We start from the raw sequence: 27,122 nt of genomic DNA, 5'->3' as shown, positions 1-27,122 counted from the left end.
GAGTCAGTGATCGCACCTTCCACGTGTCCTGAATGGTCCCCAAACCCAGAGACACTGGAGATGCCCTGGCTGCCAGGAGCTTGGCTTCCAGAGGGAATCTGCCTTGGGAATACCCACAGGCTCACGATATCATGCCAGATGAGAAGAGCAAAAGAACCAAACAAAAAAATTGGTTTTGATTTTTATACATATGAAAAATCACGTAGATTTGGAAGAAAGGAAGGAAACGGTGTCATTAAGCCATGAACATGCCTGGCCTCACCACTTTACAGTCTCTGCGATGAGCCTGCATCATTGGTCATTAGAATCCTCTTGTAACTTTACAGGGAAAGAGGAAGGAGAGGAGGGGGAAGGAGGAGGAGAAGGGAGAGAAGAGGAGGAGGGGAGGAGGGGGAGGAGGGGGAGGGGGAATAAGTAGAAGGAAAAGGAGAAGGAGAGGAAGGGGAAGAGTGTCAGTGACTGTCTCCATAGAGGGCTGGCCCTGTGTTCTGCCCCCAGAGAGGGACCCAGTCATCGTCTTCAAACACTGACTGACGTCATGAACCCTGCAAGGGACTCCTGAGAAAATGTACGTAAAACGTCTGCTCTGGGGCTTGGCACGCAAAGCAGAAAGATGCCCAGGGAAATGACGCCATGGGGTCATGTCATTGAGTTGATGCATTACCGCAGGGCTCCGGGGCCAAGGCAGGGTAGCGCAGGTGGCGCTGATCTGTCCTCAGTCTCCCCCCAGCCCTCCCCTGCCCGGGGCTCCGTGCCTCCTGACCTGTCACTGGACCTGGCAACGATCCTCCCTCGATCCTCCCTCGTCTGTTTTTCTGCTTCTCCCCTTTATCCTCAATCCATCTGCCCTGCAATGCCCTCCTCCCACCTCTGGACTAATTTGGGTGGAAGCATTGGATGAGCGTCCTTAAGTCAAGCTGTCCCCTCTCCTCCCCCAGTCCTCTAGCTATCCATCAGTCTGTCCATCCATCCTTGGCTCCCCCGACCACAGGCCCATGTCCCTTGTGTGGCTGCAGACATTGCCAGGCAAGGTCAAGGCCAAGGTCAGGTGGTCTCTCTGGTGTGGGAGCCGCAGATCTGTCCAGCTCTAGCCTCAAAATGCCAAAGGCAGTGACCAGATCTGAGCCCAATAGCTCAGGGGTCAGAGACTTGCCTCCCAGGTCCTCCCCCATCACTTTTCTTTCTTTGCTGCTCCCTATACTTCTCCTTGCCTTGCCCCAAACCCCAAACCTAAGCCTCTAAGGATGGGTGCCCACAGCTCTCCTGTGACTCCTATGCCCTTGACACATCTGAGAGGACACAGCTGGCCTGGGTGTTCAAAGACAGACATACAGCCTTGTGTCGTGTGTGCATGGGGGCCTCAGCTTTGTGAGCAGGGGGCATGCCTCTTGGCCCTGAGCCCTTGAGCTGGGCACTGATCTGATTCCCCTCATGAGGCCCTCAGGCTAACTCTGTGAATCCTGGAACATGAGATCACGCCTATGGTGTGAATGGATGCATTTTTAATCACAGTGACAGTGTCAGCATGCTCAGGGGTTCCCCTGGGGCTCTTGCAGGAGGGACATTCTAACCATTGGGAGTCCCTCAGATACTCCAGCACATCATGACAGGGTGTCCCAGGAAGAGCTGTGGCCCCGGAGACCTCCCAGGCTCTTGGGCACTCAGCTGGAAGTAAGCCACTTGGAATGAACATGATCCCCTAAACATCTGGTCGAGACTCAGAACTGGGTTATTGTGCAAAAAGTTTGACACACACAATAGCCGTGTGGGCCAAGAAAGGGCACATGGGGGTGACATCCATGGGGGTGACCATGATCTTCCTCTCACTGGTCCAGAGCCTTGGGCAAGTCCTGAGCCTGCTGAGCCTGACTTCCCTCCTCAGATCGGGCTATGGCCATCATTAGGGAAGGACACAAGATTTCTGGCTCTTCCCCTCTGAACATGAGGCAGTTTGCATTTCCCCTGGGGTAAGGTGTGGCTTTCAGTCACGAGAATTTGGACAGCGGTAACCTGTGTCGCTGCCAGGTCATGACCTTAATGGATAGGTATGAGGCTTGCCACATGCCTTTACCTGCAGGGCCTGAGTCGGGAAGCCGGACACAGAAGCTCCAGCAACCCCTGCAATGAACACCTGGCATGAGTAAGACATAATCCTGGGTGATTTAAAGCCACTGAGACGTGGGGGCTGTTTCTTCCTGCAGCAAACCCAACCCATCCTGACTGACGCGTGGCAGTAACACGACCTTCTGTGTGATGGTGTGACTGCACGTGGACCTGCTCTGGCGTGGTCGCTGTCTTCTCCTTCGCCCCTTCCCTGACGAGGAATCCAGCTGTGCAGGCGGGGGTAGCACAGCTTCCCAGGACTCAGCACAAGCCTGTCCCCGCCTCACCCCGCACCCTGAGTCCGAGGCAGCATCTCAAGGCAGAGGCAGCAGGACTTCTCCGTCTGGGAGAAGCCGCGGATGGGCTGTGATTTGCCAAATCAACAGCATGAAATAAAGGTCAGATGAGTCCAATCTGCTGGAGACCTCTCTGAGATGCGTGCCTGTGTGTGTGAGAGAGCACGCCTGTGTGCCTGTGTGTGTGCATGTGTGTGTTTAAACATCAATTAACTCCTCAAGCCCAGTTAAAATGGACCTGTAGGATGGAATCACCTGCTGTATGACCTTGTCTTACAGGTGAGGATGAGAGACTGGGTTCAAATCCCACTCTGTCATTTCCCACGGGGGTGACGTTGGGGACTGGCTGCCTCTCTCCGAGCTCCAGTCTGTTGGTCAGTACAAGGGAGACACGAAGGCATGACCTCCCAGCATTGACAGGGGTTGAGAGGATCCTGGCACACAGCAAGCGCTCGGCAAATGCCAGTGTCACCGTGCACATCTGTGCCGTCCACTCCCAAACTGCGGCAGGAAAGGGAGATGGCGTGTTTTGTGTGAGGGTACAGTGACAGAAAGCTTAGTGCTGGGCCAGGTGAGGTCTCTAGAGTTTCTTCACTTAAATTATAAGGGTGGTAGGGGGATGTGCATTGACAAAGGAGTGGTTTGAAGTTCGCCTTCCCCATAATAATGAATATTTTACTGACTCCTGGCTCTGCTGGCTTTGAACCAAAGACGAAGAAACTGTTTAAGGGTTGAAGTCAATTGAAAAGACTACTTGTTATGTTCTGGCCCTGCTGCTGAAGGTGTCCGAGGATGGGAGGAAATGGGTGTCGGGCCCAAGGAGCCCCCAAGGCACATACGCTCAGAGGCAGGGTGCTTGTAGCTAAGATGGTCAGAGATGCTGTAAAAGTCACACGGAGAGTCAGCCTCTAACTTGGAGACTGATGAATGACAGACAGAGAATGTCCACCAGGAAGAGGCTGTGGGGCAGAGGGGCTGGGTTGGATGGTGACCGCAGGACCTCAGGCTGACAGTGTCTGCTCCCTGAGCCTCAGCCTCTCTATAGCAAAGTGAGAAAGACAGGACACCCCAGCTCAGGGCTGCATGGATATCTGAGCACAGAAAAAGCCACGCCACGTGCAGGGGACGTGGCACAGAGTAACCGCTCTGTAAAGCAGGAGTAACCACCACATGGGCCTGTGGCCGGGGCTGCTGACCTTGGACTCAGCTACGCTTGTGGCAGAGTCTCTGTGACATGCTGGGCTTGAAGCTAGTCAATTAACAGGCAGACTATTAGCTGAGGGGAAGGCGAGAGAGTTGAAATAGGCCCTGAGAAGGGATGGTGGGTTCTCACCTCTCACATCTGATGGGTTCTCACCTCCACTGACATCACCTCTGTCATGGGCAGTGGGAGCTCTGGGGGCATTAGAGCAGAGAAGCTTGACCCTCTTTGGAATGCAGCTGGGGGCCCACTTTTAAATCCTTGTTGGGATGCCTGGGTGGCTCAGCGGTTGAGCGTCTGCCTTTGGCTCAGGGCATGATCCCGGGATCTGGGATCGAATCCCATGATCTGGAATCGAATCCCACATCGGGCTCCCCACAGGGAGCCTGCTTCTCTCTCTGTCTGTGTCTCTGCCTCTCTCATGAATAAAAAAAAACAAAAAACAAAAAACACTTTAATAAATAAATAAATAAATAAATCCTTGTGTTTTGTGTCCCTGCTCCCAGAGAACTCTTTGATCTTATTCCCTGCCTTCCTCATCCTCCTTGCTCACTCTGTTCCAGCCACACTGGCCTCTTTGCTGTTTCTTATACAGGCCAGGCATGGCCCTGCCTCAGGACCCTTGTACTTGCTGTTTCTCTGCCTGGACTTTTCCATTCCTGGGCTGCTTCACTTCACTCAGGTGTCTGCTTCCCTTTTTAGCTCAGAACCATAGAACACGGGTTTTTGTTCCCACTGTATCCCCACTGCCTGAAACAGTGCCCAGCACAGAGCAGGGACTCAATAAATACATGCTGAATAAATGAGTGAGTGAATGAATAGATTCTTCACCTACACAAAAGGAACTTGTATCCATTTCCCAAGTTTACATTTTCCTGTCCACCCCGGTAGCCCTTGGGACAGCGACCCCATGAGCTTGGTTATGAGGATGACAACAAGGATGTCATATGCATGGCATGTTGCAGTGTGCACTGTAACTATGACATGGACTTTGCCTAACACCCTGATAAGCACATTGTGAAAGTGCAGGTCTGAGATTCTAACCCAGGTTTCCTTGCAGACCCTTGGCAATGAGGCAGTCCTTTGCATTTAGTGGCAGCTCCTGGCAGGTGCAGGCAGGAGAAAGAGGATTCAGGGTTGGAGCCAAGGCCCATTTCTGCCTTCCTGCAGCCAACAGTGTGAGTTTCCAGTTGAGAGACTCAACTCTGGTCTGCGGATCACCCCTCACGCAGAGGGCTGCCGAATCAGAGGGCATCCCGTGGGCAAGAGACCACGGGTCAGTCATACCTGAATAAATGGGAAGAGGAGCCCGACAGCAAAGTTGGAGAGCCAGTTGACGGTGCCTGCAATGATGAAGGCAGCTGGCCTCTGGGATTGTTGGAAGAACTCGCCGGTCAGGATGAATGGGATGCCCCCTGCAATGTCAGGGCAAGGGCACAGAGTGAATCACACTGAGGAGTTCATGCCGCCAGCATCCACCTCCGACGGCAGGGTAGCACCCTCTTCCTAGGAGCCGGCTCTGCCTGGGTGAGTGACAGTCTCAAGAATGGATGCTGGCGTTAGCCCATGACTCCTAAAAGTATACAAACCATCTCCCTGATCTGGCCCATCCAAATGAGAGGTGAGTCATCCTCTTGGCTCTCCAGATGCTTTCTGAATCAAGCTGAAATCCGCTACAAAATGAGTATAATATGTACAAACTTGATTTACAAGGCAACTGACATTTACTGATTCAGTGTGTCAGGTACTGGCAGCTGTACCTGGATGAGAAAACTGAAGCCCAGAGAGGTCACTGGACTTCCCCAAGATTACCCAACCCCTGGGTAGCAGAGCCAGAACTCAGGCTTGGGAGTTCAATCTCCAAATCCCAGCCCCTTTCCCCATTAATCCTTGCCTGAAAGGATGGAAGCCTCTGCCCAACTGACTATCATTCTGTCCTCCTTATCTTCCCGTGACTGGGTATGTGGTGGCCCCACTCATCACCCCAGCAGTGGTTACTCAGTAGAAATGTGATTGCATTAAAGGAGGAGAATTCCTTATTTTGAGGGCTGTCCTGTGCAATTGCAGGATGTTTGTCACCTCTCACCTCCTAGATGCCAGAGCTCCCCTAGTCACTGTGGCAACCTGAACTGCTTGCACACATTTCTAACTGTCTGCAGGGTACCACACCTAGCTGACAGTCTCCTCTTCTAGTACTCAGTGAGACCTGGGATTGGGCCCTGTGCCCATACCCCAGACCTCTGCATGACCACTGGAGGCCTGTTTGTACCCTCCCCCAATGGGGTTCTCACTCTGCCAATCAGATCTATACATTGGCATTCCACAGACAAGGGGAGTGACAGGCGAATGCTTGAGGGACCTTTACCAAACTCTAAGGAGACACTGAAAGGTCTGACCATGATTATTGACTGCATTGGGGTGGTCCCACAGTGGTGGACAACAGGGACAATGTCCTGCCCTCATGGAATTCCCTCATCTGGTTGTGGTGGGGAGAAAGATGACTTGTTTACCAAAAAAGAAGTGAATGAATAAGTAATTTCAACATGTGATAAGCATAGAAGGAATGCAGTGAGCAATGCGGGAAGCCTGCTTTTGTAATGGCAAAGGGGGTCTCTCTGGGAGGTGATGGCAGAGTTGTGACCTGAAGGAAGCACAGCTCACTAAGATTTGGGGAAGACTGCTGGGGGGAGGGATGGCAGGGCAGAGGTCCTGGAAGGTGAAAGGGATTGGGTCAAGGTCTAGAGCAGAGACCATTCTGTCTGGACAGCTGAGCAAGGGGAGAGAGGAACAGTGTGAAGCAGAAAAAGCGAGAAGGACCAATTAAGCAGCCTCTTATAGATCAAGGAGAGATCTACTATCGAAGAAAACCAATGTGGGGTTTCAAGTAGGGGCTGATGTGATCTGCTTGCATTTCGTAGACATTACCGCTGTTTGGAGAGGGGCCTGGCAGGATGGAGGAGTGGCTGCAGGGAAGCTGCCAGCCAATGCAGGAGGGAGGCCATGGTTGTGTAGAGGGGTTGTGTGGTGGCAGCAGGGATGGAAGAAAGGGGAAGAATTCAGAGACGTCACCCCACGGAGGCAAAACTTTCACTGTGAGCCTTGGACACAACCGTAACACTCATCATCAAGTTCAACCACGCAGCCCAAGGTCACAGAGCCGGGACAACTCCAGCCTGTCTCTCCAGAGCTTTCCCCATTATCACTCCTTTAATCTGCCAGCAAGCCTTGGACTAAAACACATCAAAATGTCTCAGAAGGGACTGTCCCTCCAATCCCCGCCAGACCATGAGCCCTCCAGGGCAGGCAGCCTCCCCACTGGTCTCTTTGGCAGAGAGTAGATACTTGATCGATATTTACTTACTTGAATTAGACACTCAAAATTTGATTTTGAAAAGATTGGATATCCTGTTAGCTGGAAGTAGACTTTCCATATCTTGAAGGTATCTATCAAACTGTGCAGGAACAATGGTTACACATTGAAATGTGCTAAAACCAGCCTTTAGGTCCGTAGACAGCAGATGTTGTTGAAAGTGTTTGTGTCACACACTTAGTTGTTGACGGCACTGGGGTGGTCCCACAGTGGTGGGCAGCTAACACTGCTGTGAGCCTTGCAGCTTATCCTTGGGGGTTAGTTCACAGCTATGTGGAGCCTGAACAGGGTTGAAGGCTGGTGTTTCACCTTCCCTGATTTCCCTAGGTGTGTTTTGGAAGCATCTGTGGATAACTCTGTTAATGTTTCTGACGCTGGCACGTCAGCTCACAATGACGCAGAGAATGTTGACACACCTGCCTCCCCGCATGTATCTTTGTTTCTTCAGGGCTTTATTTCACTTAATTACCACAACTATGTGATAGCTATGACTACTATTTTTCCCATTTAATGTATAAAACTGAGGCCTAAGAAACTAATTTCCTCAAATGCTACCACCAGTGAGACTCCAACTCCTCAAGGGTGAGTGACTGCCACTGTGAGTCTTAATGAATCCGCTGTGATGCAAGTAAGACCAAGATGTTTATAATTTTTTAAATATGGGAAGGGAACTTAGAAGCCTTCATGGTTTTATTTGAATGCCCTCCCAAATCCTGGAATTAGTTTGCTTCTCTTTGTCTGCCAGCATTGATAGTTTAGTTTCCTAAGAGCCTCTCACTGTTTCTTTAATCCACGGTAAAATGAGAAAGAATGGGGTCGATATAAAAACAGAAGGGATGGGATCCCTGGGTGGCTCAGCTGTTGAGCGCCTGCCTTCAGTCCGGGGTGTGATCCTGGAGTCCAAGGATCGAGTCCCACATCGGGCTCCCTGCATGGAGCCTGCTTCTCCTTCTGCCTGTGTCTCTGCCTCTCTCTGCCTCTCATGAAAAACAAAAACAAAACCGAAAACAAAACAAAACAAAAAACAGAAGGGATTTCTGGTAGGCCTTTTATTTTTGTGTTGTTTTTCAAGATGAGAATAGTATTACTATATTTTTCTGATTGTCATGAGTAATATTTACCCATTTTTAACAATTAAAGAAAGCATACACCATAGAAAAGTATGAAAGGAAACAGAAGTCATCCCTAAACCTTCTATCCAGAGATGATCTCCACTTGTTTTGGTACTTGGCATTGATATTGACTGTTGCTATTAAGAAGCCTAGAGCTAGTCTAATATTTCTCCTTTAGATGATTGGCTTTTTCCACCTAAGGCCCCGAAGAAATCTTTCCTTATGCTTGAAACTATTAACTTAACCATTCACTATGATGTGTCTAGTGCTGGTCTCCCTGTAATAGTCTTTCTTAGGACATAGCATGTCCCTCTCAAGCATAGATCCATTCTCCATTTACTTCCCACCTTAGACTTAGAACTCTTCTGTTCTACTTGTTGGGCTCTACCCCAGAGACAGTTATTATCTTTATGTTGGATCGATTTTGTCCCTCTTCCGTATCTTTCATCTCCTGAATGACTTTATTCTCTTGTTTTCACACAGATTTTGCATGCTCTGGGCAATCTCTCCCTTCCTTATCTTTGACATCCCTTGTCTCTTCTTCCTTCTACTTGTTCTTTGTTGGCACATTCTTTAAGCCAATGCTCTTTGTCTGTCTTTACATAGAGTGAGTAACTCCATCCAGATTTCCACCTTCTCTGATATGGTGATTCATCACTGACACTTTCTCTTATCTTCTTCCAGGGTGTCTTTCAAATCACAGTTTGAGGCATGAATATGTCTTTCAGTACTTTTCCGTGAATGGAGGGCATGCTGGAGGTAGAGAGTAGAGAAAACGGGGTGGGGGCTGCTGGCAGGCCTTTCTGGAGCATCTGGGTTCTATTCTAGCCTCTGAGATTTTAAATGACGTGTACCAGAGCCCATTCCCAGAGGTCAGGAGTACACTTAGCATCTGTGGGCTTCAACAGGTCTCCTCAAATTAGAAAAAAGTCTTGGAAAATGAGAAGCCTTTTGAGAAGCTCTGGGGGAAGGTATCTTTTCTCAGGATTACTGACTCACCTCCTCACTCTATTTTCCCCACAAATCAGGGGTGTTAGTAAGGGCTCTTAGGGGTTTTTGAATCCCCTTCCCTGGTCAATGCTGTTTCTGAAGGGTTGAGACAGAATGTACTATGCTAGAATATTCTTTATTGGTTGCTGCTGGCCATTTTTTTTCCCGTGTAAAGTTTGTTTGGTTGTTGCTTTAAAAAAAAAAAAACTTTAAAAAAGAGATTTTATTTGAGAGAGAAAGAGAGCATGAGGAAGGAAAGAGGCATAGGCAGAGGGAGAAGCAGACTCCCCGCTGAGCAGGGTGCCTGATGGATATGGGGCTTGATTTCAGGACCCTGAGATCATGACCTGAGCTGAAGGCAGACACTTAATCAACTGAGCCACCCAGGTTAGGTATATGTGGGAGGAAGATTCTGTAATAAGGTCATGTTACATGACCATATTTACCTAAAATCTCTTGATAACTTGTTTTCTCAAGGTAAGGTATCAGTATTTCTTGTGGTAGGCATGCAGTTGCTGCTCATTTTATAATAATGTGTTTCAAAATGAAAGAGCAATTGAAAAAAAAATCCCTTCTAGTAAAGGATTTTGACAAATTTTTCCAAATTCTCTGGTTTCAGATCTTCTTGTTTACAAAAAGATTTTGCACGGATCTTTCTTCATGACCAAACTCTGAGTTACAAACTATCACTACAGATTAGGAAACTGAGACTCTAGAAGAGGAAGGGCTGAAGTTACTGGTCCCACTTGTAAGTGGAAGACACAGAGGCTACTTTTAGGCAACAGGCTTGAGCAATGGAAACCTGACCAAGGCACACGGGCCCATAGTAACCCTTGGATTGAATGCAAACAGGTGCCCTAAGTGACCCGCCTTGAAAGAGCCATAGGCCCCAGTTGACCAACGGGCTACTTACACCTGGGCGCAGGTGTCAAAATCAGAAAATTTCATACATTCCCAAACCTCCTCATTACCCCCAGTACTATAGCCCCCACCACCCCTCGTGGCAGACAGTGTCTCCTCTGCTCTCTTGCCCGCTGCTCCCTTGCAGTGCATTCAATAAACTTTCTCTTTTGTTCTGTCTTGGGTGAATCCATTTGCCATCTGCATGACCAGCCTCCACTTGACCAGGTCGCCCCACAAAAGAGGATGCAAAGTTGGATCTTCAGACTCAAAATTCTGCCTTCTTTCAACTAAAATTTTTTTTAAAGATTTATTTATTTTATTTTTAAAAAGGTTTTAAATTATATTTATTTGAGAGATAAAGAGAGAGCACATGCACTAGTGGGGTAGGGAGGGGCAGAGAGACAAGCAGACTCCTGGCTGAATGTAAAGCCTGACTCAGGGCTTGATCCCAGGACCCAGAGATCATGCCCTGAGCTGAAGTCAGATGCTTAACTGACTGAGCCACCCAGGTGCCTCTTTATTTATTTGAGAGAGAGAGAGAGAGAGAGAGAGAGAGAGTATGAGCAGGGGGAGGGACAGAAGGAGAGGGAGAGACACAGACTCCCCACTGAACATGGAGCCCAACATGGGGCTCGATCCCACAACCCTGAGCCAAAATCAAGAGTCAGACACTCAACCAACTAAGCCACCCGGGCATCCCAAAATCCTGCCTTCTTTTGACAGTACTTCTCAGTTTAAAAGGATAAAAAGATGACAGTGGATTCATGCTACTGCTTCCACTCTGTACCTGGCATAACTTGCATGGGGTTCTCGTCACATCAAGGACTCATACCACTGCCTAGTAGTGTGGCATGGCTTAGACTTTGCAAGTAAGCCCCAAGCGGTTATGTCTCTAGGCCAACATACCTTGTTATCCTATTTGGCTGTTACTTGTTATTTTATTTGGCTAGCTTATTCTGGCTTCCCCCAGAAGCAGACTTCAATGTGTAGTTTGTGTGTGAGTGGATCCTAGGAAATGCTGGTAAGGGTGTGGGTAACTGAAGGATGTGCGGAGAGGGTGGGTGAGCCACCAGATGGAGGCTCTCGGGAAACTGTGGAAAACCCAGCTCAGAAGAAGGCAGCAATAGCCCCTACCTCTTTGGCATTGTTTTAAGGACCAAATGGAACCTGCTTGGCAATGTGCACCTGCAGTACTCCAGCAGGCAGCTCTGTCATTTCTGCTTCTGGCAGCTTTCTTGCACATGGCCTGCAGTCTCCGCCACCTCCTGCCCCTGCCCCCCGTCCTCTGTTTTCTAGCTCTTGCCGGGTATCTGGGTAAAATATAAAATTGTATTTCATTTTTGTATACAAGAAATAAAGGTCAACTGTCCAAATTTTTCTATAATTCATATCATTACCTTCTTTTAATGGAACCATTACCACCAATTTTAAAAGTCCTTTAATAAGGGCTCTTAAATCCCCTTTATCATCCCCACAGGTGTGCCCATATGCTACTCAATCCTTTAAACACATTTTCCCTGCAAGCACCAGTTTTAAAAATACCTTTAAAATTTTTTCAATTTAATATAATAATTTTGAAAATTCCTCATGGATATTTTTCTGTGTTTATCTCACTAGACTTAGTCTTTTTTTGTCTGTTCATGCATCCATTTTCCTCCAACATTTGCACTAGAAGCCCCGTGCTGGGCATTGTCAGAATCTACTAGTCTGCATGATGAGTTCATGTAACTACCTTAGGAGACAGGTATCCTAATATCCACTTGGCGGTTGAGGGAATCGAAGCACAGCGAAGCCAGATGACTTACAACCCGACACCAGGAGCTTCTGGTTCAGAGAAAAGCCCCTCTCCCCTGCCCATCCTCTAGGAGACACTGGAGAAAGGGCAAAAGCACTGTTTCCCAAGCAGGTTTGTTTTAGGACGACGACCAGGAGTATATCAACAGAACACACACCTGCAGCTTGCAGGGAGCTGGCACCAGAATGCACTCAGTGTGGGAAGCGGAGCAGTGCTGCTGGGGCGGTGGCTATCTGCTCCGGAAGCTATTCACCTTGGAGGATGCCTGTTCAGCCAAATGGGGAAAAGGCAGGTCTGAGCCCTCAGAGGCGGTGTCCACCTCTTTGGGTGTGTGCTTCCCAGGTAGGGAAGGATGGGAGATGTGGCAGGATCTCCCCAGAACCTCTGGCAGAGGCTTGTCCTGTCCTGACTCCGAGTGGGCACTTGTGGCTCCATGGCCAACAGGTGGGAGGCTTTGGTCCTTCTGCGAGTCTCAGTTTCCCCACCTGTAATCTGGGCACTTGATGAGTTACTTGGCATCTCAGTGAAGCCAGCTGTAGCACTTACTTGGCATATGGCAAATTTTTACCATAATGAGGCGGCCACATTGGTGGCCAGGAGCGCTGGCTTTGGAGTCAGATAAACTCTTCACACACAGCCTGTGGGACCATGAACAAGTCATATTGATGGCTCTCAATTTTCTCATCTATAAAATGAGGACAGTGCCTACCTTGTAGCATTGTTTTGGGGATCAAATGAGTGTTTAAGCACTGTGCTGAACACATTGTAAAGGCTCAATCCTATCAACTGTTAAAGCTCTCCTTTCCATCATGCCATCACTGAAGTGCTTGTTGAGTATTGACTATGTGGCAGCCACTGCACTGGAACATTAGCGGTGAGCAAGGAGCAGGCTCTGCTTCGGTCCTCCGGGGCTTTTAGCATCTGGAAATCCACTGAGTCAAAACAGTCAAACAGACCTACCATAAGATTAACTTTCTCCTGGACCACATCTCTCCTGGGCAATTACAGCAATAAAGAAAGAGTTAATGTATCAAGTACCTCCTATGTGCCACATTCTTGAAAAGGTTGCCCTTTGTGGGGTTTTAAACTCTTTTAGAAAGGGAGGGATAAACTCCATAGGGAGATGGCATCAGACATTGCTGATCTCAGGTAAAGAAGAGCTACAAGTCATCAGAAGCGCTTGGTCTGAACTGAGGGAGCAAAGGCAGTTTGCTTCTTTTGCATTCCGAGATGCTGCAAAACCAGGCTTCAAGTGTCCAGCCCCATCCCCACCTTCCACATGGGGAGGCTGAGGCCAGAGAGGAGAAGTGAGACTCCCTGTTTCAGAATTCCCAACTGCCCTGTCTGCTGTGTGCACTGTCCTTTCTGGGAGTTTCTAGCTCCCATCCTGCTCAGATGGTGCCCACTGCTGGAAATGCACCCAGCGTCGGAGGGACTTCAGGGCACACAGGATATGGGCAATTTACTCAGCATGGGACTGGCCCTCAGTATGTGACTTGTACACGGTGGCACCTTTCTTCCCTTCCTCTCAGCTTAACTACAGTCCAGGCAGGTAACCAGCAAAGGTCCTGACCCAAGCTTGGGGTCTTGCCCACACAGAGCATGTCTCATAAAGAAATGAAAGGGAGGCTTCTCCAGGAGGGGGAATGGGTGTGTGCTAAATGGAGGTCCCTTTACCCTCCCCCCCATATCTCCCATGGTCGCTATCATTATCTTTTTATTTCTTTATTCCTTTGATTGTTTATCCTGCTTTTCTGGGGACAGGTAACATGTTTCTTTTGCTCACTGTCACCTTCCCCATAGCAAATTGTGTTCCTTAAAGGACGTTTGTTGAATAGTGAATAGATGAATAAATAAGAAATAACGATTAATAAATGGGCCTTTTAAGGGAGTGGAGAATCATTACGTGGTCAAGGAATTATCAGGGGAAGGACACATGGGAGTGGGTTTAGAGGGTGTCTGTTTGGGGGCAGCAGAGGCATGTCTGTACAAGACTATACAGAGCTGGCTGGATCCCAGGCTGGATCAGAGCTGTCCTGCTGGGGGGGTCAGGAGTTTGTAGGCATGAAGTTTTAGCAGGAGGGAGACTGTGCTCTGGAGAGTGGTCCCTTATAGAGTAGAGCCAGGGTTACAGAGGGAGAGTAGAGGCAGACGGGGACACTGGTTGGGAGGCGGCAGCTAAGAATGTAAAAAAAAAAACAAACCTGGGAAAATGTGGAAAATGTTTGCAAAAAAACAATTAGTGCCTCTCAGTCTCATTAACAGCTGCCCTCTGTGGTTCTATCTTGCATTTGCATGGGATCAAGAGTGTGACTTTGTTAAATTCTTCCCCAAATTCCTCTCCACTGAAACACAAAATGAGTCCCCTCTTGACTTCCAATTAGCATGGTTTGACAGTGGAATGGTTATTCTAGTGGAATTTCTTTAATCTGGACTTCTACATCAAATTCTTAGGTTTGAACATCTCCACTCTGGAGTTTCTGGAAGAGAGGATGTTTTTGAAGAGCCTTAGGAGCAAATGGGCCACATAAAGCCAAACTGACTCTGCCAATTCTAATTAAAAATGAGGAGCTAATCATCCTAATGAGTGAGGACAGCTAATTAGCAGGTCAGAAAGCACAATTAAAATCTATTGGGACAAACCCACAGTGACGTGGTCTATTGGGTGGGCTAACCACACTGATGATCTGTTACTAAGTGGGATCAGGAGCTTATATTCCAATGAACACAGAGGTCAGAGGGCTTGGTGGTAAGTTCTCTGTGGGCATACTTTAAGCTTTAACGTTCTTCCTTGTTTGCATGGGCACTATGGGTTGTTGAAACAGACAAGTGTGGGTCTGTGGCTAAGGACGGGTCTTTGGTATGGGTGCTGCGGTGATAAGGCAGCCTGGAATAAGGTCCAGGACCCTGGGGACACCCATAACTGAAGGCAAGCACACTCTCAGCCTGGGTCTTGGTTTTCCCAGCTGCAGAATGGTTTGGTTTATCTATTCAGTGAACCCAAATTACTGAGCCCCTGAAGTGAGCTGGTGCTGTGTTGGGCACTGGGTCTACAGCTTTGAAGGAGACACAGTCCCTGGGCTACATGGTATCTCAAATCCTGTGAATGCATGGTGTTCTCTGGCTCAAGACCCTAGAATGGCCAAGCAGAGGTGGGTGGTGGTCCACCTCTATCCCATGGGCTTTCTGTATCTCATTGCTGGCCCCATATGCCCTGCCTGCCTGCACCACCAGCGGGGGGGCTCTGTCTGCCTTCCAGGAGCCAAGCCGAAGCGCTGGAGAGTTGACACCTCTTCCTTCCCAGGACTGACTATAGGGACTTGGGATCAGAGTGACTGTGATACATGTACTTCCTACACTTGTTCGGAGTTCTCTGGCTGGATTCTGCTCTGCTCGCCCACGGAAGCAACTTGATCCGTAGAGCCTCTTCCTTCATCTGTCTTTCCTTCCCCACCTTACATGTCTGCTCCCCTTCTGATACCTCCTGGGATCATCACCAAATAAGCTGCTTTCCTTGAGTCCTTGTGTAAGGGTCCCTTTCTAGAGAAACCCATCCTAGTTTTTCAAAGTCCTGCCCTGCCCGAGACTGAGACCCACACCAGCCTTTCCCTTTTCTGAACTCCTACTGATTGATAATCAAAACTCCTGGGACATCTAGGCTGACCACCTTGTCCCAACTCTAAAAACAGAACATCCAGTCTCAGGCACTCTCAGGGCTGACTGGTCACCCCAATGGTATCTCAGCTTGAGTACTTCCCAGTTGCTTGAAAGGGTTGATTGTGTAGACAGGGGAAAGAGGAGATGTCAAGTTGTACATATTTCTGAGAGACCAAGTTGACCTATGTAGGAAACAACTGGGCAGGAGAAGAGGAGATGGGGAAGCACAGGGCTTGGAATGTGAGGGGGGCTCGGGGGCTTGCAGTGAGCAGGAGGTGGCCTTTGTGGGCAGCTCAATACATTAGCAGCGCTGAGATCAGGAGAGAAGGAGAAGGACATTTCTATCAACTTCTGTTCTGTGCTGCAAATGGTCTTCATGACTATCTGTGGTAGAATGAAACTGCTCCTTGTTCGCAGCTCTCAGTCTGATGCCTCCACGAATGTGACTATGGGTGGGCCTATTGTGGGCTGGGGGGTGGGGCTGGCTGGGCATTTGCAGGCTTCTCAGCAGTTTTCTTTTGCATTCTCCTTGTTTGTCCTTCCAGGAGCTCCCTGGGATGCGCTGTCAGGCCCACTTTATTGATGAGTGGGGACAACACATGATTTGGTTTTCAAACCCAGACCTCTTCAGGGTCAGTGGGTGCCATTGATGATGGTGCTTTGGCTATCAGGTAGAGTCTGAGCACACTCCTGATGAGAGAATCGAGGCCCAAGGTAAAAACTCTTAGCTAAGGTCCCACAGCTGGTGAGGCAGTGGCAGAGATGGGATTCGAACCCAGGTCTACTGGACTCTCCATTGAAATCCTCTCAGTCCAGGTGAACTTAAATAAAATAATAGCCTCCTGTGCCAGGCACTGACAGTGTGGCTGTGTATGCAGTCATCATGATTAATTCCCATGTGCCTGAAACTCTTTCCAGGTAGCTAATGTTATTTCCAAGTAACAGACCAGGAAACCGACACAGAAAGGTGAGGCGACTTGCCCAAGGTCATTCCCCTAATACGCAACAGAGATAGGGTTTGACATCTGGTCTTCCCGCCACGTCAGTGCTGAGGCTGAGTAAGGGAGTGCAGAGAAGGAAGCCCACATTCAGATGTTTAAAACGGGACCTGGAGAAGCTGGAACAAGTGCCATGTGGCCGAGTTGAAGCACTCTGTGCATGTGCAACCTCATCAGGCTCTGTGCCTTTTCCTGACTTTTCTTGGGAGTTTCTCTGAGCAGTGGGATGAGCTTATTTTTCTTTTCCAGGTGTCTTCCTCAAATCTGCACTGCCCCCAGCTCCTGTTGCTGTGGCAGGCATTAACGCTGAGCTAAAAGCTCCCCCTGGAACCAGCGGCCCCAGCCATGGTCCCCCCTGCTCGGCTGTGACTCACAGGCCTCTGCATGGGCTCCGCTCAGCCTGGCTCCTGTGGGTGGGGAGCAGAAATCTTCCTTCGAGCTGGCCCGCAGCTGCCTGGCCAGCCCACATCCACAGCCTGGGTTCCTCCTGCCACGTGAAGTTCCAGCCTTTTTGGGAAAGGGCCAAAGCAGCTGAGACAGCAACAGAGGAGGAGAACCCACAGCTCTCGATGAGCCTGGCCCATACCTGGTGGTCTCCTCCGTGGAAAACCCCTTCTTCCCCCTGTCTCCCTGGAAACCTCCTTCCCACCTTTTCAGACTCCCTGCACGTCACTACCTGTCCCCTGCCTGCCAGGCTGCTGACACCTCCCTCTGTGCACCCACAGCCCCGGCACCCCAAGGATGTTGCCTATCATCCCCATGGATCTATGAGCAATGAAGTGACAGGCCCAGAAAAGGTGCTTGGAGAGGGAGTGTTCAGTGAAAGGGGGGATGATGGGTGAACCATCACATGAACAAATGAAGGGCAGTATCTGGAAATGAGTCAGTGACTTAGCCAACACACAAACGAGTAGGTGAGAAACAGGGAAAGAGGAACTGGAGCCCCATGTTTCCCAGGCAGGACTGGCTTGGAACCTGGCTTTAGGCCCCTTGTTTGCTTTGCCTCGTGAGGAATCATGTTGTCCCTTCTTGGGCCATGCCCTTCCAATGGGGGCTGGACTTTAGGTCAACCTGGCTTTCTTCCATGGAATCCTACCAACAAGCTTCCTTTCCCACCTCAGGTGATTGTGCACTCATTCGTTTGAGAAAGATCAAGCTCAAATCTGAGTCTGATCATCTCTGAAGCCCTAGCTCAAAGCTCATGTCTCCGTTCTGGGAGCCTCTCTGAGGTTGGCGGGTGCACCATGGGAGCTTCAGGCATCCCCGAGGCCTCCAAGATCTAAAAGTGAGACCTGAAACCATAACATTCCTAGAGAACACAGGCAGTAATTTCTCTGACATTGGCTATAGAAACATTTTTCTAGATATGCTTCCTCTGGCAAAGGAAACAAAAGCAAAATTAAACTATGGGGACTACACCAAAAAACCCTGCTTCTGCACAGTGAGGGACCATCAATAAAACATAAAGACAATGTATTGAATGGGAGAAGATATTTGCAAATGATATATCTCATAAGAGGTGAACATCCAAAATACACAAACACCAAAAAACCAAGTAATCTAATTTAAAAATGGACAGAGGACCTGAATGACATTTTTCCAAAGAAGACACATACATGACTGACAGACACATGAAAAGATGATCAACATCACTCATCATCAGGGAAATGTAAATCAAAACCACAAAGAGGTTGCACTTGTCAGGATGGCTAGTATCAAAAAGACAAGAACTAAGAAGCATTGGCCAGGATGCGGAGGAAAAGGGACATTTGTGCACTGTTGTTGGGAATGTAAATTGGTGCAGCCACTGTGGAAAACAGGATGGAGGGTCCTCAAAAAATTAAAAATAGAACTACCATATGATCTAGTACTTGCTCTACTAGGTATTTTAGCCAAAGAAACCAAGAATATTAATCAAAGGGGTATATGCACCCCTGTGCTTATTGCAGCATTATTTGCAATAACCAAGATATGGCAGCAGCCCAAGTGTCCATCGATAGATGAATAGATACAGGAGAGGTGGTGTGTGTGTGTATATATATATACAATGGAATATTACTCAGCCATAAAACGAATGAAATCTTGCCACTCACAATGACATGGATGGACCTAGAGGGTATAATGCTATGCAAAATAAGCCAGAGAAAGACAAATATCATATGATTTCACTCATATGTGGAATTTAAGAACCAAAACAAATGAACAAACAGAATAGAAAGAGACATGTCTAATAACAACAACAAAAAAACAGACTCTAAAAAATACAGAGAACAAAGTGGGTGGGTGATGACTGAAGTAGGTTATGGGGATGAAGAGTACAGTGATCTTGATGAGCACTGAGTAATGTGTAGAACTGTTGAATCATAATATTGTCCAACCGAAACTAATATGACTGTATGTTAATTATAATTGAATGGAAAAATAAAAAAGAAAAGAAAGTCCCAACTCTTTAGGAGAGTTGTGAGATCCTGCATCACTGGTCCCTGCTATCTCTCTAACTTTATCTCCTTCCCTTGCTGACAACACTCTGGCCTCCCTTGGTCTTTTCAAGTAAGTTCCTGTCTCAGGACCTTTGCACAGCCTTCCCATGATCCTCAGAGGGCTGCTTCCTTCATAGCATCCAATTCTTGCCTCCAGTGCTGACTTCTCATCGAGGACCTTCCTACTGACCCTCACTGAAGCTGCCATCATGCCTTCCATGACTCTAGTGCCTCACTTTATCCCTTCTTAGCATTTGTCACTCATGGTAAGGTATTATTTAGTTGATCAGTCAGGGTTCTATAAATATGCATCTGTTGGGGGGCCCCTTCCCCCACTTCTGTGAGATGTAAGGTCTGGGAACAAAGACCACACTGCTGTGCCCAGATCAACGTACGGAGTGCTCAGTAAATCCTTCTAAACCAAGAATGCACTTCCCTATATAGCTGACCTCTCCAACTCCTCTCTTTTAGACATGACGGTCAAGTTCACTATATTTACACTTCCCAGGTTGATCTGTAATGGTCAGTCTGAGTGTCTGTCTTCTCAATTAGATGATCAACTCCAGATGAAAAGAAAATGTCTCTGACTCTAGTTCTGCATCCTTAGTACAGAGCGCAGGACCTGGCACTGGGCATGTGTTCAGACTCTTTTGTTGAATGAATTAATTTGAGACATAACAGAATAAGTAAGAGAGCAAAAAATACACTGCAAACAGCCAACGCAGGCAAAATCCATCACTAAAGCAGGCGTTGTTTTTCTCATAAGGCGAGCCCCTGTGGGCCCCTTTCAGACATAATTCTAACAGGCTTGATTTTATATTTTCACCCATATTTTATTTAAATAAAGAAGTTGGGTGCACAGATGGAGAAGCTCAGGGGCAAGGCAGGGAACTGGCATGGGCCAGCTCCCCCTGACTGGGTCTGATAAATGAGACTCGGCGGCGGGTAAGACCTCCCATTAGAGGCTGCCACTGTCTCAGGAAAACACATTGGGTTTGATGTGCTCTCAGAACCAGCTCTCTCGCCGGAGGCTTGTTTGATGTAGTGAAGACTTTCATGTCTTCCAAGCGTGGCTTCCGGAACTGCAGAGTGCGGGGAGGGGTGGGGGCTGTCGGGGGAACCTGCTGTGTCAGTGTGAAGCCTGGAGCATGTCGACTGCATCAAGCTGCCCATGGGAGGCATAAAAGAGAGGAAAGGCCATTTCATCTTCTCAGTTTTTATTTCCCCTCATGCAAACTTAGAGCGTGAAGGAGGCTATAACAGAATTATTCCCTCCAAAGAAGTCTGTGTCCCAACCCCCAGAACCTGTACATGTGTCACCTTACAGGGCAAAGGGGCTCTGCAGATGGGATTAAGTGAAGGAGATTAGGATGGCAAAGATCCTGGATCATCCAGGCGGTTCAGTTTCATCACAAGGGTCCTTGAGAGAGGCAGGCAGGAGGATCAAGGTCTGAAGAAGAGATGTTACTACAGAAACAGAAGTTTGAAGGTGGAGGGGGGCAGCACCCATGGAAAGCAGTGTAGGAGGCTTGAGAAACCAGAGAAGCCGGGGGATGAATTCTCCCTGGAACCTCAGGGAGGCACACGGCCCTGCCAACCCATTTAGACATCTGAGTTCTGAACTAAGATAATATATGTGCCGATTTGATCCATTAGGTTTGTGGTGATTTATTACAAAAGCAACAGGAACCTAATACAGACGTCTAAAAGATGCCCCACTCACACAGACAGGGTGCCTCAGAAAGGTCTCGGCTTGAAGACAAAGAGATGGGTTTGAAGATCCAGCTCCCGCCTCTTCTCAGCATGCGAGCAAGAGCATGCGATTCATCCTCTGCTGTTTTAGTGACCCCTGTTCCCCCCACTTACTGAGTCAAACCCCTGCCGGTGTGGTATCCTAACACAAGAGAAGATCACTAGTAGATTTTAAGCTCCTTTCCTATTCTGATTATAAACACTTTGGGATGTAACTGTGGAGTGTGGGACCCTAAGAATCTTCTTGGATGAAATGGATTTGGTGAGGAGGTGAGCTAGTGTTTACTGAACATTTACTACGTGCCTGGCCAGGCTCTAGATGTGCTAGGTACTGTCTTGTGAGCCTTTCACGGGTGTGGAGCAGGGTTAAGAAGAGCACAGGGTGTGAACGAACTGCTCAGACTTGAAAACAAGCTGGCCTGAAACTGGCTGTGGGACCCTGTATGAGCATCTTACAGAATGATGTAAGTTCGGCCTACAGGGGACATGTGGCCATGTCTGGAGACAGTTTGGGTTGTTTCCACTAAAAGGAGATGCTACTGGCCACTGGGCAGTAGAGGCCCGGGATGCTGCTCAGCATCGCACAATGCCCAGGACGACCTGCACCACAAAAGATTATCCAGCTCCAATGTCAGTAGTGCTGAGGCTCTAGAATTTTCCCCAGAAAGCCATGTAATGGCATCACTAAATTACTATGTGTTTATCATCTTGGAGGGCTTGTGAAAAACCAAATTTCTATCAGAACATTTATTATTTCTTTCTAGAACTCTGAATTTATCATTTGTGTTGTTATGGAATGCATTTAAACATGCCTTAAGATAAGGGAGGGAGGCAGGGAAGGAAGCACCTTCTGTGTGCCAAGCACTGTGCCTATCACTAAACAAGGTGGAGGCTGCTGTCCTCATTTTGCAGACAAGGAAATGCAGCTTAGGGAAGCTAAGTGACTTTCCAAGGGTGTCACAAGTAGTCAGAAGGGTGGCCTGATCGGACCCCAAGCCCATGCCTGTCTCTCAGTGTCATGCTGCAGGAATGAGTTTCCTACTCTCTTTCCAGAACACAAGAGAAGGAAATGGGTGGGAGCTGGTTCAGTGTTTGGTAGTGTTTGAAGATCTGCCACCACCAGACTGATGAGACAGCCCCAGATTCCTGCAGGAACTCGAGTTTGCAGGAACCTGGCCCCACAGCCCATGCTGTACCATCTTAGCAAACAGTATTTCAAAGCATGTGGCTCCCAAATGAAGGACACAGTGCAGAGAACTGAGCAGGGCTGGGTGCCTCTCTTGGGACCCCTCTGCCTCCTACCAGCCATTTCAGGAGGGTGGGAAGGGATTGTGGCCCAGGGGAAGGGACCTCAGTCCCTTCTCTGATACTAACTGTGATGTGTGGGGGCAATTACTTACTCTCAGGCTCCTGGTTTTCTTATCCATAAAATGGGCGCATTGATCTAAAAGGGTGATAGGTGTGAAAGTACTTGCTTGTCACTGTCGCATTACAACTACTACTACCACCACTACTGCTACTACTACTATTACCACCACCACTACTACAACCACTATCACCACTACTACTACTATTACTACCACCACCACAAATATTACTACTATTACCACCACTACCACCACTTTTACTACTATTACAACTACTACTATCATTACTATTGAAAGACTTGCCGCAGAGCAGGTCTCTGAGGACATTTGGGGTGCACCTCCTCCAATCTCTTACCCAGAGCAGTCAAAGGGAGCATTTGAAATAGAAATTAGATTCCAACAGCCCTCTGATAAGCCCCCCAAACACTTTCCCACTGCATTGGGATCCAACAGCTAACCTAATGGTGTCTTACATCTCCTTGCTGCTCTGACTTCCGTTCCTTTTCCTTCCACCCTGTTCCTGTTCCTCCAGCCACACACATGTTCTTGCTCTTTCTAGAACTGCACTAACTCACCTCATGTGGTTGTTGAGCACTTGGCGTGGAGCCAGGCTGAACTGAGATGTGCTGTAAGTATAAAGTACACACCAATTCCAAAGGCTGAGGATAAAAAAAGAAATTTGGAATACCCCATTAACACATTTTATATAATGATTCCATGCTGAAATGATGTTTTGGATATGTGGGCTGAATACAATACATTACCAACAGTAATCTTACCAGTTCCTTTTTTACTTTTTTAATGTAGCAACTAGAAAAATTTAAGTTATATTCATGGTGTGAATTTTATTTCTATTAGGCAGCATTGTTCTGGAACACGGCAGGCAGGTTCTTGCCTTAGTTATTGTCTCTGCCTGGAAGAATTTCCCTTTAGATGTCTACACACAGGGCCACATCCACACTTGCTTTGTCCTCAGGACATCCAAGACCCATTTTGCATGTAGAGAAACTGACACTAGAGCATGTAAGAAGGCTAAGGCCACACTGATGGTTGCCTGCGGATTTGAACCCATGGGAGGGGCTCTGAGCCAAGGTCCTTCCCTACTTCATGTTGGCTCCCTGGGGAATATCACGTTTTACTCCTTAAAGGTCAACTTTTGGTTGCCTAAAATCCCCCTAAGTGCTGGCCATCCTGCCCCTAATATGGGGACCTGAGCAGAAATCCTTCAGGTACTTTCATCATTGGGAACTTGCCCTCTTTCAGATGAAATGATGGATAGTGTGTGCACACAGTGGGCCATTTTTCCATTTTAGAAGCTTGTTTTTGACACCTCAGAGAACTGAATCATGATCACGTAATTATATCTCACTTGGGAAAATGCAAATTTAAATAAGGTTAATGCCAATTCCCTTGGTTCCCGTGAGAGTCCGGTCATTGACACTGTGAGAGAAGAAATAAAGGTGGAAGTGGTGTTCCCCTCAGGTCTGTTTCCCCACCAGCCCCAGCCTATGGACTCTGAGTCCATGTGCATTTTTGTTGCAAATGCAAGTGCCTCACTTTCTGTCTCAACTAACTTAAGTTTCTTTTAGAGGAGGTAATGTGGGTCATATACTTAGCCCTGTGCCTGGCCCAACTTCAGTGCTCCATAAACGGTATTGGTGATGATGGTGATGGTGATGATAATGTAGTGACAGTGGTGGTGATGGTGATGGTGGTGGGGGGGGTAGTGGTGATGACAATAATTGTCTAATCTCAGTACTCTGCTGAGATGTGTTGGTTTCCCTATTGAGCACTGACAATGGTGTTTTGAGCCCACCTCAAAATCAGTGCCTGTGTGGGAGTGGGGAATGAGGGGTTTGGAGAGCTTAGGATGACCTATAGGGCAAGTAGGTCATTGGTGGCTTCATACATTGAAATAAGGGGATATAGGAGGAGAAGCAAATTTAGGGAAGAAATGATGATTTCTGACTGGGCATCTTCAGTTTTTAGGATCTTATATGATCTCTATGTAGAACTGTTCTATAGGGAGGTAAATGCCTGGGTCTGGAATTGAGAGAGAAGTGCAGGTAGAGTGGGGGCACCAGAGGAGAAGGGACAGGACATGATTAGTAGAGAAACCCATCCTGGGACAGCATTTGTAGTGAGAAGTGCATGGGCCAAGGGCAGAACCTGAGGAGTGCCAGCATCCATGAACAGGAAGACGATGAGAGTGGGACGAGACAAAGGAGGGGTGGCCAGAGAGGTAGGGGAAGATGTAGGAAACAGACCTCCCAGAGCCTGAGGAAGAAGAGAGCTTTAAGGAAAGAATCATCAAGAGTCTCACTAAATGGGACAAAAAGATAGCAAAGAGGTTTACATCTGCTCAGGCCAGGTTCTGGTGCCAAACAACTGAAAAGTAATTATTTTTTTCTGAATTTTGGAATTACAGATAAGGGCATGTGGGCATAACAGGCATGGAGTTGCACTGTCCTGATCAGGCTTCAGGGAAGGAGTGTTGTTAGCAGATGACTCCAGCCATCAGTCCCAGTAGGGGCAGCCTTAGTTGTAGAGAACCACCTGGCCCCAGCGCACACCCTTCTCAGGGTGGCCCACTTCCGGTGACTGCAGACGGCGTGGTGGAAAGGCCTGGGCCACAGCATGGCCTGATCTGATGGCTCATTTCAGCTACAGACTCCCTATGGGGTTGGCTGAGCTGTCCTTGGGCCTGCATCACAGCCCGACGTCTTCCCCTACCCACCCCATGGCTCCCTTCAATGGGTAAGGGCCCCCGATAAACATCCCTCATCCCAAACTGCACCTTGGCATCAGATTATGGACCAGCCACACTGTGATGGGGCCTGTACTTTATACATGTCAGCTCAGGTGCCCTGGGATGGCTAATGGTCATGTTTATGCTATCATGTCTAGGACCAACCCCTAATCTGCTCCCATTCACCACCTTTGTTAACAGAAGCACTGTTCCTGGAGTCTTCTGGCTCTGGTTTTGCTCCACATCCCACATCCAACATGCTCAAGCAATCTGCCCATTAAAACTTACAATATTACTATAATTTGGAATCTACCATTTCTCATCGCTTCCTTCACTGCAACCCTGGCCAAGGGGCCACCACCATTTCCCTGCAGGATGAGAAACCTAACTGGTTTTACCCCAAGCTTTTACCCTTGGCCTCCTACAGGCTGTTTTAACATGACTACCAAATGTCCCATTCCTCTGCCCCTTCCCAAATCTCTCACAAAGGTGTCCACATCTGAATCCCCCAAATCTGTGAACATGTTGGCTTGTATGACAAAACACTTTGCAGGTGTGATTAAGTTAAGGATGTTGGGCTGGGGAGGTTATTCTGGAGTATTCTATCCAAACCTGGAGGGCCCAGTGTAATCATAGGGTCCTTATATAAAGGGAGCAGGAGATCAGAGACAAGAGGAGATGCCATGCTGTTGGCTCTGAGGACTGAGGAGAGGACACAAGATTTGGGGTGTGGGTGGTCTCAGTGGGAAAAGACAAGGAAACAAATTCGCCAGAGCCAGAGGGAAACAACCCTGTCCAGAGAAAATGATTTCAGACTTCTGACCTCCAGAGCTATAGGAGAGAAACTCATGTGGTTCACAAAAAAAAAAAAAAAAAAAAAAAAAAAAAAAAAAAAAAAAAAAAACAAGAAAAAGAAAAGAAAAGAAAGAAACTCATGTGGTTCTCAGCCACCAAGTTAGTGGTCATTTGTAGTGGTGGCCACAGGAATCAAGCACAGCCCTGCCTCACCCTGACCAGTCTCCAAGAATTGCATTCTACTAACTCCTCAAGATCTAGACACTGAACATACTCCTTTTTACACTCTCTGACCCCCCTGAGCAGAGGTCACTGCTCCTTGCCTGGCACCTGCATTACATCTAGCTCATATCTCCACTGCATGGGCAACAGGGTGTTCAAACATGTTCAAACACGAGCTTCCCTTAGACTCAGGACCAAGAAGCAAGAGAAGCAGAAATGCCAATGTCTCTGTATGCACGTTGCACAAGGAAGACCAGCAAAGGTTAGTTCACTGCTCTTGAGCTCCTTCAGCTATTTTGAGATCAGCGGTGCATGAGGAAGTTGAGGAGGAGGGAGGCTACTGTAGGATCCTAAACCCCCCAATCACAGGGAGGGGTGCTGGGGTGCTCCGCTCACCCCCTCTCCTAGCCCTTGGAGGGTGTGATAGTCACTTCATATGGCACAAGGCGTGAGTCAGTGCGTGATCTCACCCTGGATTATCAACGTGAGCCCTAAGTGCATCACAGGTACCCCTGCAGGAGGGAGGCAGAGGGATGCGGGGCACGCACCAGGGGACAAGGCCACATGAATACGGGGCAGAGACGGGGGATGTGGCTGCAAGTTGAGGAAAGCCAGCAGGCCCCAGAAGCCAGGAGGGGGCATGTAACAGGTTCTCCCCCAGGGCCCTGCCCACACCTTCATTTCCGACTTCGCCCCTCCAGAGCTGTGAGAGAACACATATCTGTCATATCTGTCCCTTAAAGGCTCCTGCTTGTGCTCCTGGGTTATAGCAGCCACAGGAAACGAACACCCTCAGACGGAGAATCAGGCTCTCACCTCAGCGGTTAATGAGGAACAGTTAAGTGTCAGATCCCACTGCCAGGCTCCCAGGGATTGTTCAGGAGGAGGAAGCTGCCTGCAGACACAGGGGGGCCTAGAAGCTGGGAGCTCCTCACTCATTTTAGGGACTGCAGGACCAGAATTTTCCACACTTCTGTTGAAAATCCAGGCTTACGTGGTGAAACTTTGGGGGGCTCAGATTCTTCCTCAGAGCACCATTTGCTTGGGATCGCTTCTGAGGGAGGATCCTTTCTGGAGAGAATGTGGCAGAAAAATCGCAAAGAGCACTGCCTCGTATTCCTATTCACGTTTCAGGAGATAAGCTCACTAATTAAGCCTGCCGTAGACCGTGGGAAAAAGATAAGTAGGAAAACGAAATGTCTGGAAAAATGAAGGAGGTGAGAATGGCAGGAAAGATGAGAGCTCAGAGCTGGGGAGACGTGGGTTCAAGTCCTGCTGGGCCACCTGCACAGGGAGGGGGGTGCTGTGGGCAAGGCAGGCTCCCCAGAGTAG

General features: G+C 48.3%; 1 protein-coding gene across 10 annotated transcripts in view; it reads right to left on the bottom strand.

The window, feature by feature from the left end:
* The window catches only part of SLC2A9 (solute carrier family 2 member 9), a 226,976-nt gene that overhangs the window by 8,977 nt on the left and 190,877 nt on the right, over positions 1 to 27,122 (bottom strand). For 8 of the 10 annotated variants that reach the window (XM_072737784.1, XM_072737785.1, XM_025998312.2 and 5 more), the window contains one exon: positions 4,888 to 5,015. The exons of the other annotated variants lie outside the window; for them this stretch is intronic. In XM_072737784.1, coding sequence (XP_072593885.1) covers positions 4,888 to 5,015 — 128 coding nt within the window. The remainder of the gene's footprint in view (positions 1 to 4,887; positions 5,016 to 27,122) is intronic. 10 annotated transcript variants of the gene reach the window in all.

This window comes from Vulpes vulpes, chromosome 14 (genome assembly GCF_048418805.1).
Source record: "Vulpes vulpes isolate BD-2025 chromosome 14, VulVul3, whole genome shotgun sequence".
Taxonomy (NCBI): Eukaryota; Metazoa; Chordata; class Mammalia; order Carnivora; family Canidae; genus Vulpes; species Vulpes vulpes.
Note: the sequence above shows the minus strand (reverse complement) of the source record. Positions and strands in the feature narration are given on the sequence as shown.